Raw genomic sequence first — 10,367 nt, 5'->3', positions numbered from 1 at the left:
TTTTTAATGATGGTTCTTAAATGCTTTAACCTCCCTTGTTGCCCACACCCACCAGAGGTAGTGGGAAAGAAAGGATATGGGGAAGCGGACCTCTTTAGAAAGGTTCTTTGGAACAACTCCCTTCTGTGTTTGGAAATCAGTAGCTCAGTCCACTGGCAAGCACTTCATGGCTACACCAACAGTCCAGTTCAGTAGAGTCAGGATAGCAAACGTGAATCAGCAGCGGTGGCACAACCTAGCAGAGACAGCCAGGCCTCAGCCTCGGCACTAATCAGCAGTAGGGATCAGGGCCAACAGGAACACCAGACGTTCTTGACTGCGCCTCCCTCAGTGAAGCAAAGATCAGTGAAGGTAAGAGTTGCACAGCTAACTCTCTCCAAACATCACCTGGCCTCCATGTGTCTTGCTTTAGCACATGCGTCTGTCTCAGCTGACATCACTCTGCCAATCAGCCCAAGTCTGTGGAAGTGGCAAGAAACTGCAGCACACCACCAGAAGCTTTTTGGTGCATTTCTCTCTGTGGAGTCCTGACAAATGCAGCTTAACTACACAAGGACCAACCCAAGCCCCAGAGTGGGAACCAAAGGAACAAATGATCACAAATATTATTGTCTGGGCTGAGGAGAATCTCCCTGGCTTGGCAAAAACGTGCCCCCAATCATAGCACAACTGACCCAGGGGCCAAGTCCATCTGAGTGCCCCATTACCTCGGTGGTTAGAGAAGGGATCAGGAACCACACCAGACACCTCATCAAGCAGGCATGCTCACCTCATGCCGTTCAGTCTGGAACACCCCCTAATTAACAGTCCAGAAACATGGACCCCAAGACTACAGATCACTGCAGGGTTTAAGGGAGGTGAACGTGGGTAGAAAATACTCACTAACTTCCCAAATCCTTATGCTCTGTTCAGCACACTCTCACCTGAGCATAAGGCTCATACTCGGTAGGATCTAAAAGGCACAGGCTTCTCCAATCCCTTGTCAAAACCAAGTCAGCTGATCTCTGTGTTCAAAGTCAGCACACTGACTGTCTAAATGACTGTGTAATCCAGTACCAGTCCCTGCTCCTGGCCCGCCCTTGAGTCCGGTTTGAGAAACCCACAGTCACCAATTAGGCTAGTGTCTTGCCTGATGATGCAGACACTCACCCACGACTGACAGGAAGTAAAAGCTCTAACTGAAATGATCTGGGCCCAAGCCAGGTACCTCAGCCTAGAGAGCAGACCTGACTGATCTGACCCAGGCTCTCAGATGAGAGGTGGAAAGTCCACCACCTCAGGTACGGATCCTCAGCCAGGAGGCTTTCACTACCAGGCACGTCCACAATGTGAGCGCACGTCCGAGGTGTGGAGAAAGGGCGGGTCTCACCCTGTGATTGGTCAACACATCTCACAAGGTCTTCTGGGATGGGAAGAGTTGAAGTCTTTCCTTCCTTGGTAACCTTGGTAGTTTTATAGACTATTCAAGTACCCGGTTGCGTTTACTTATATTTTCTTCATAATTAGACTGGAGGTGTGTGTTTTGGAGAGACCACTGAAGAGCAGAGCCTCTATCACACAGAATCAAGAGCACAAACTATTAACGAAGTCATCATTTTTCAGAAATGACATTATTTGTCCGCAGAGCATTTGTGACACTTCTCCACATACGTCACCCCTTGGAAGGACGTCTTACTTTGCCCTGCTCTGGGCTGGGAGGAATGGTAGTCCTTTACCTCCTATAAGATGGCAAAATTACTTTACATATTTGGGTTCTTCTGCATTAGATATGTCTCATCTCCTTTGTATTCGTGCACGTGTGTTTTCAATAAATAACTGAAATCGCGAAAGCTACATAGAAAAAAACTTGGTCCTCTAGAGGCTATCTGGCTTCCCCTACAAATTACTGTCCTCCACTGCTGGCCTTCTGAGCTGGCTATCCTAAGACCAGTGGGACCTATTGATACTCCGATGATATACCATGACCCAGGAGGGCCTGAAACTCCACGGTAAAGAATAAATGGACAGCTCAAACCCACAGGTTGATGGAGGACACCAGAAGAAAAGATCATTCTCCCAGAAGCAACCGACAGGACTCTGGTAACCAATCTTCACCAGGCTATTCTGCTGCGTCTACAAAGCCTTCTGAGTTGCTCAGACCAAGGTATGTCATACCTAGCCTAGTGCAGGATCCCTCAGCTAGATTTCAGGTTTGTGCTCAAGTGATTCCAAAACACACGACCTTCATCCAGGAAAAGGTCCAAATGAGAGGCCAGCACCCCCACAAACTCTAGGAAAACTGACTTCACCAAGGAGCCCGCTGGGAAAGGAAAAGTACTTGCTTGTTTTTATAGATACCTTCTCAGGGTAGGTAAAAGTACTCCCTACCCAGACTAAAACTGATCAAATAGTAGGAACTGGTTCCCTGGTTTGGCCTCCCCTAGCGATGAGGTCTGGCAGTGTCCTGCCATTCATAGGCAAAGTCTCCAAATTAATAGCTAAAGCTTTGGACATAGATTGAAAACTTCGTTGTTGATGTAGACCTCATGGTTCTGGGCAGCTAGAAAGAATGAATAGGACATTCAAGGAACCTCTGAGAAAACTCTCACTAGAGAATTAGGAAGGATGGATAGGCCTCCTTCCTTTGCTTTGCTTTGTCTCACTTTACCCCATAGAGGGAGGGGTTTATTCCACTGTGAGATTATGTTTGGAAGACCTCCCCCACTGCTTCCCAGGCTGAGACCAACAATGGACAGAACTCTCTAACCATTCCTTTCTCAGGTCACTGGGGCCCTCTAGTCCTCCAAAAAGGCTGTGCATTGGACTATCCAGAGACCCAGCTGACCCCTGGGTCCACTACCAATTTTCCCTGTTCCAGAATAGTGATTCTGTGTCAGGCAGATAATGAAATGGGCACTAAAAACCAACTTGGAAAGGACTCTACACGGTGATTTTCTCCACTCACATGGCTGCGAAGGTAGCTGGCATTACACCATGGATTTACCTCACCCAGGTCAGGAAAGCAGAAGCCATGGACACTGTCAAATGATCTGTCTCCAGACTATGAACCTGCTGAAATTAAGGTTTCACTGGGTCCCCATGCCCTTCCACTCCACCACTACCTCCTCCCGAGTTGTGTTTTGCAACAAGGATATGGATACAGGGCCGTGGTCCAATGCCCACAGCCCTCAGGACTGGAAACTGAGGAAGCCTGACAGATCCAGGGAAGATATTAGCTAGGGTGGCTACAGACCAGCAACGTATATTCCATCTTGATCTTCACTCGCTGATGCCCACTTTAAGTGTCTGGTTCAATGGAAAAAAGGAAAGATATGGGAATTTATCTTCTGACATAAAATACAGAGTTTACAATTCTATGCATGCCATGCAGCTGGGCCCAGTAGTTCTAGAAACAAGGGAGTTTCTTATCAAAAAACAAAACAAAACTGATGTTTCCTGAAAAAGTGCTTTAAAAGATCCTGGCTTTCGGGAAACAGAGAAAATCTGGGGAAACAGACTCTACATCGCAGGAAGGGACCTTGGGAATAGAGTTAGTGCCCAGACCAGAAATCAGCCAGGTTATACAACACCCAGCCCCTGTATTACCTAGGGCTAGGAACTAACCATACTGTCAGCCCATGGACTGACAAAACTCACTGTGACTGTGGGCAGCCCAAATTAAAGTTAGGGGACTAAGAAGGGGCTAAACCTTGTCTAATATCCGAAAGTTTTAACCTAGGTACTTCCTCTTATTCCGATGCCTGCTCTTCTGCTGTATGGGCTAACAATTCTGGATAGCAGCAGTATTGCTGGGCCCCTGAGTCTACCTGGGGGACATGTACCCATGCTCTGACTAAATGTGCCTCTTCTGATGCTTTCCAAACTAAGTAGACAGGTTGACTAGGACCTAGAGGTATCGCAAGTTTCCATTTCTGAACTAAAACAACAGTTGGACTCCCTTGCAATTTAGAGAGGCTTCGACTTCACGTGAGGTAAAGGAAACCATTTATGGCCTTGGGGAAAACCGTCCGTTCCTATGTTAATTGATTAGGAGTAATTAAAGAGAATCTTGCCATGGTTAGGGAAATAATTGTTACCAGTTTCTGTTCTCTTGGTCACCCTCCTAACTACTCTGCTATCAACACTGGCCAGGCCTTTAATTCTCATTCTGATTGAATTACCAGTGAGGCCCTGCATCTGAAACTAAACCAGGATGAATCCATGCTCTGATTCAGTCACTAAGACCAGTAGGGACTATAACAGGGCCCCAGACCTTACTCCATGACTCCATGATGGAAGTCACATTCAGGCTGTAAAACTCAGCATGTAGATAGCACCACCTTGCCAAAAATAGAAACAAAAACCTAATCCATCAAAGTCCACAGTTCTGGGAAATTCTCTGCATGTACTACTATCTTGTTTTATCTTGCTTTTTTGGCTTCAGTAGTTCTGCTTCTGGCTAACTGTTCTTGTTAACTGAAGTCTGTCAGCCTAAGACATGGTTTTTGTGCTTAAAAGTTCACCCTGAGAACGTCTCAGGGCTACACTGGGATTCTGAACACCAGAGCAGTCGCTGGCAGGCTAATAAAGACCTTCTATTGGCTTAACCCTATGTCTGAACAGTCTCGTCTGGTGAATACCCCACAATAAAACCATGTGACCAGGGTACCACTCCAGTGTTGACTCAAAAGCCTCCTAGTAGTAACACTGTAGAGAGGAATACACTGCTGGTCCTTGCACAGCTGTTCACCATAACTAAGTTATGGGACCGATCTGGGTGAACCAAAAGATGGAGATGGATAAAGAAAATGTGGTACGTCGTGTTGGGGTCTTGGAACCGCTGCACGAACAACTCAAACACCAACCTCAGTCAAATTGGAATGATGAATTGAATGCCACACCCTAAGACTAATCGATTAGGGACATGATTCAGGATTGGGAGCTGAACCGTGACCCCGCATTAGGTCCTCAGGGCTTTTTAAGCCTGAAATCTACCAATGTCTGTGCCAAGTTATTCCAGCAAGCAGGATTTCCTTAGGCACACACCCTCGTTGTACAATTATCCAGTTCCCATTGGTTGGGGTATTCAACAGAGGCAGGGGACTTGCCTTGTCTAATATTCCTGTCCTAAATTGTCTACCAGGATTCATGTCTTAACTTGCCAACCAAGCTATCAGTTGCCCACATACATGTGTCTTTCTGCTAAGTAGGATGGCAGTTCCCAGGGAGGTCTTGAAACTTTACTCGACCCCCTACTCAAAATGAAAATCTTGTTTTAAGTAGATGTCTCTCTTACGTTGGGGCCCATCCCAGTGGCAAGTTATAAAGGCAGATACCATAAAAATGTATACATAGATGCAGGAAGTGCTACTGGGCAGTTGGTTTGGGTCCAAGCTTATTGTGGGTAACTGTACAAAGCAGTTCTACTAACTTCTATCATGCTTGGTTTCCAAGAGCACAGAGCATAACAGAATATGTAATCAATTTGGGCTTGGGCGTGAGAAAGCTTCCTAGTAACAGCAGGAGCAACTATGAGAAAGTTTTCTTATAATTAGTAATGAAACAAAATGTCAGGCTAGCCAGGTAACAGTTACCGAGTCTTTCACATGTAGCACAAGAGAATACTTTCCACTAGTAGAGAAGTATCACTTCATATCAGATTAATAAAAAATGGGTGTTGGGGTTGGGGACTTAGCTCAGTGGTAGAGCACTTGCCTAGGAAGCGCAAGGCCCTGGGTTCTGGTCCCCAGCTCCAAAAAAAAAAAAAAAAAAAAAAAAAATGGGTGGAGCTGGAGATAATCATTGTTAGATCAATAGCACAGTCTCAGAGACACAAAATAATACGTGTTTTCTTTCACTGTTTGTAATTCCTTGGAATTGTCACTGTCGAAGCCTGCTTCCCTGCCCCAATTCCCTGGTGTTACTTCCCAGGCATAACTGTTGCCATTTTGCTTCAGGCTTGTCAGCCATCCCATATTGCTGACAGGAAAAGAGCAGCCTGGCTGCAGACACAGAAAAATGGTTTGGCTCAGAGAAAGCTTGAGAGGCTAAACTTACTCCATCTTGGAAAGGCCTCCATCTTAAAAGAAAAAAAAAAGCCTGAGAACTTGCCCAGCAGCTGAACCCAAGTTGCACCCCAGTACCAGGAAGGACTGACCCCACAGCTTGTCCTTTGCCAGAGTTACACCCTAGCAACTTCCTAGTAACAGTTAATCAGCGATTAGTCTGGTTGTTTCCGATGTACTTTCAAGCCATCTGTGATTGTATACAGTCTTTCTTCAGAGCGGCTTACAACAGACATTCAGTTAGATGCATACCAGGCTGGACTCCCCGCCCCCTTACTTCTTCCACTTCCTATAAAACCTGGTACCAATGAGAGTTTGGGGCTCTCACCGAAAACCAGTCTGTGGGCTGGTGGTGAATAAGCCCAAATGCAAGTTTATAATAAAGAGTTCCTAATGTGATTACGTTGGAAACAGCTCCTTGTAGCCTTTTGGGGTTCGTGAACACTTCCTGGTACAACAAGGTCAAGTTGAACATATATCTTCTTATGCTCATAGGCTTGTTATCATGTTTTGAAGACTCTTGGAAATTCCCCAGCCATAGCCTTCACTCAGGGCCAAGCAGGATAGGGGTCAGCTTGAACTGTTATGTCTAAACTACTAAAGAGATTTGGAAGAAGGCCAACCACACTGAAGGACCCCTTGTATCTGCTTATGAGCTCATCACGGTTTTTATTTTTTTCATATATAAACTGACCCTGAACAATGTTCATGGTCTCAGCCTCTGCAGTCTGAAGCTGCATCCCCATCAATGAGTCTTGGAGTGTGACTTCAATAAACTATTCCTGTCTGACTGAGATCGGTGTTCCAGTGGTTGTGGTGCGACTCCTAGACCCTAAAAGTCACATCCAGGGGCTAGAGAGATGGCTCAGCGGTTAAGAGCCCTGACTGCTCTTCCCGAGGTCCTGAGTTCAAATCCCAGCAACCACATGGTGGCTCACAACCATCTGTAATGAGATCCGATGCCCTCTTCTGGTGTGTCTGAAGACAGCTACAGTGTACTCATATATAATAAATAAATAAAATAGTTTTTTAAAAAAAGTCACATCCAATCATGCATACACACAGGAAATGAATGGATTATGCTGTTTCCTTACAAGGTCATACTGGTTTTTTTTTTGTTTGTTTGTTTGTTTGTTTTCTCCGGAGCTGAGGATCGAACTCAGGGCTTTAGTGCTTGCTAAGCAAGTACTCTACCACTGAGCTAAATCCCCAACCCCAAGGTCAATCTGTTAAACCCCATTCTAAACATACATCTGTCTCCATAGGTCTGTGCAGGTCTCACCCTTGCTCAGAGAAACTTCTTATCGCAGAGGACGGAGGTTAATGCAGAATCAGATCTATTCACAACGCTGAGAGAGGAGACTGTGAAGGAAGTATCTACACCATCAACCCTCCCCCAACAGGGCTCAGGGAGCATCAGGGGAGGGAGGGTGGGAGGACTGTAAGAGCCAGAGGAGAGAGAAGAGTCCTGTAGAAGGCTGGCTTCCGGACAGGGCGTGGCTACTCCACAGAAACACACAGCAGCCACGGTCATGTGCACAAGTCCTCCACAAGATCAACAGTTAAAAATTCTAGCATGGGGCTGGAGAGATGGCTCTTCTGGTGTATCTGAAGACAGCTACAGTGTACTTATATATAATAAACGAATAAATCTTTAAAAAAAAAAAAAGATTTGTTATTTGGGCTGGAGAGATGGCTCAGCGGTTAAGAGGTTAAGAGCACCGACTGCTCTTCCAGAGGTCCTGAGTTCAATCCCCAGCAACCACATGGAGGCTCACAACCATCTGTAATGGGGATCCGATGCCCTCTTCTGGTGTGTCTGAAGACAGCTACAGTGTACTCATCTATAATAAATGAATAAATCTTTAAAAAAGAAATTCTAGCATGGGAGCTTGATTGAGACCAGAATCTGCTCCAATCCGCTACTGCCATGAAGTAGCAGGGTCCCAGGAGAGATGACCAGCCCCTAGCCCGGGCAGCATGGGAGAACTGGCCCCGGAGGGAATGAGACAGAGAATCATGCAACCCACTTTTAGGGGGGACCTTCTCACATTTTCAGTCTGACCTGGATAACCCTTATCATATGGGCAGAGACTTGTCTCCTAAGTGATTCAAGATCCAGTCAATTAATAATACTAACAATTACAGTACTCAGTATGAACTTCTAATACACACTGTGATATGTACTGTCATAAAAAAATTTAAAAAGACAAGTTTAATTATATTTAAATACATTACAATTAATTTATGTGATAATTATGCTAAATATTTTCTGTATTATCCTAGCCCATAAGACAAGTACTTTAGATCATTGTTATGCAAAATAAGTTTGTACAATATATCCTTACATTCTCAAAATAAAGACATATTTAATGTAAAATCGGAGGCGGTGGGCAGAAGGAGACACAGGCAATGGGAAGGGCCGATTATGACCTACAGGGAATTTACTGCAAGATATTTGGGCACCCACCCTTCTCAGACTAAATGAAAAGGCTGAAGAACTACAGAGTTTTCTGTTAAATCAATATTTATTTGCAACTCTCTACAATATAAGTACACAAGTCCAACACACACTTGAGCAAAATATCCAAAGGAAGCAAGGCTCGATTGTGAGTCCTAGATCCCAGTGAAACACAGTTCATGATCCTGAGTAAACACTTCAAACTCTTCACTGATGCGCCTGCTACATGTTCTCCCAGAGAGGGCGAGCGCCCCAGGCAGAGGAGACAGGGAGGTGGAGTGGCCCTTTATTGTCCCAGAGTACGACTCTGCTCTGAGGGACTCATGGTCTTGGCTCAGGACTTGTCTTGTCAGGACTTGATGGGCTGGCAGAGTCTGTGGTCTTCTCTCCTCCCTCCACCAAAGGACTCTGAGGTTCCTTGCCAGACAGCTCCTGAGGGGCAGGCATGGTGCCTGGGACAAGCCAGCCCTCAGCAGGGAAGGCAAAGCCTGCCTGGGTGGCCATGCTGTAGAACCTGTGCACCACGGCAGTCAGAGAACCTGAGAGCTGGCTGAGCTGAGAGAGCTGCTCAGGGCTGAGCAGGGAACCATGCTGCTGGGCCTGCATCTGGACTGTGTCTCTATAAATCTCCTCAGACTTCTCCCGCAGAAAGCTCACCAGGTTCTTCCGAATTGGTAATGGGTCTGTGTGCTGAGGGCGATGGGATAATCCATCTTGGTGTCCATTGGCTTTTGGCTCAGCCTTTGTTTCCGAAGTCTTGTGTCTCTTTTTCCCGTGGGAGCTGCCCTCGCTTCCTGTGGAAAACCCTGAGAGTGAGAGAATGACCAGGAAAGCTCCCATCTACCTGGCTGCAGAACCTCCTCTGGAGCCTTCAGAGCCTGGAGGCCGCTGGCTATTCCTTCCCAGGCATACCAACCTCCACACTGAGCAGAGCTGCTTTCCTCCTCAGATCCCACATGCACTGAGAACCTGGCCTCCCTTAAGTGCTCTGAGGCTCCTAGCCACCTGCCTGTCTGAGCCCTGTATAATGGAGATGGGGAAAAGGGAGCACTTACCTGTCCTGACCTGGCTGGAGTCCCTGGAAGAGTGTTTCCTCTTCCTGGGTGCTTCCACCTTCTGAGCTGAAATGGGATTGTGGGATAAGGTGAGGGCATCGTGGAAAACCCTCAGCTGCACACCACACAGCTAGTCCATCCTAGACACCTGAGAAGCTGAGCACAGACCCCAAAATGCTGCCCAGCTATCGTCCACAGCCAGGAAGTCTAGGGACCTGGCTTCATTAAAAGCTCTTAGGGTCGTGCCAAGCAGAACTCCTCCCTCTCCACTTGTAAACACCCCCCACCACCCCCAATAGAATGGACTGAAACTTACCTGATTCTTCGGTGTGGTTACTGGAATTGCTGTCTGATTGACTGGGGGTCCGCTCATTTTTATTTGGTTCTGATTCTAAAGCCAGAGAGAGTTTAGATGACAGAGTGCCTTGACTATCCCATACCCTGTGACTAACCCACCAGGTATATAATAATTCCTTCTGTGAGCTCACAGTTTAAAGGAGTTCATCCTAATTTCCTTCAGATGACCACTGTCAGCCATTTTATGCCGTTCCTATTTACCCCTCCAAACCATCACAGCTCTGTGGCTGGAATCTGGCCCTCTCCTCTCCCCTGTCTCAATGCACTCAAACCTGAGCCTTGTTCACACTGCAAGGGGAGGCCAGTGTCTCCCCTTTTTCTCTCAGTTGCTTCTCCTCACCTGATGTCCTTTCATCAATGGTGCTCTGTGGCCCAGTAGGGGGGTCCAGTGTTTGACAAGAAGGGTCTGGATGGGAGGTTCCTGAATCCATGCTCAGGTTGAACTGCAAG

General features: G+C 46.6%; 1 protein-coding gene across 1 annotated transcript; it reads right to left on the bottom strand.

The window, feature by feature from the left end:
* Positions 1-8,826: 8,826 nt before the first annotated feature.
* On the bottom strand, positions 8,827-10,348 carry LOC116912024 (protein FRG2-like). The gene is made up of 4 exons (XM_032915912.1): positions 10,258-10,348; positions 9,877-9,951; positions 9,557-9,626; positions 8,827-9,295 (listed from the first exon to the last, which is right to left on the bottom strand). The coding sequence occupies exons 1-4, from the start codon at positions 10,346-10,348 to the stop codon at positions 8,827-8,829; spliced, it is 705 nt and encodes a 234-aa protein (XP_032771803.1).
* Positions 10,349-10,367: the final 19 nt, after the last annotated feature.

The sequence above is a fragment of the Rattus rattus genome, chromosome 11, assembly GCF_011064425.1.
Source record: "Rattus rattus isolate New Zealand chromosome 11, Rrattus_CSIRO_v1, whole genome shotgun sequence".
NCBI classification, from domain to species: domain Eukaryota; kingdom Metazoa; phylum Chordata; class Mammalia; order Rodentia; family Muridae; genus Rattus; species Rattus rattus.
Note: the sequence above shows the minus strand (reverse complement) of the source record. Positions and strands in the feature narration are given on the sequence as shown.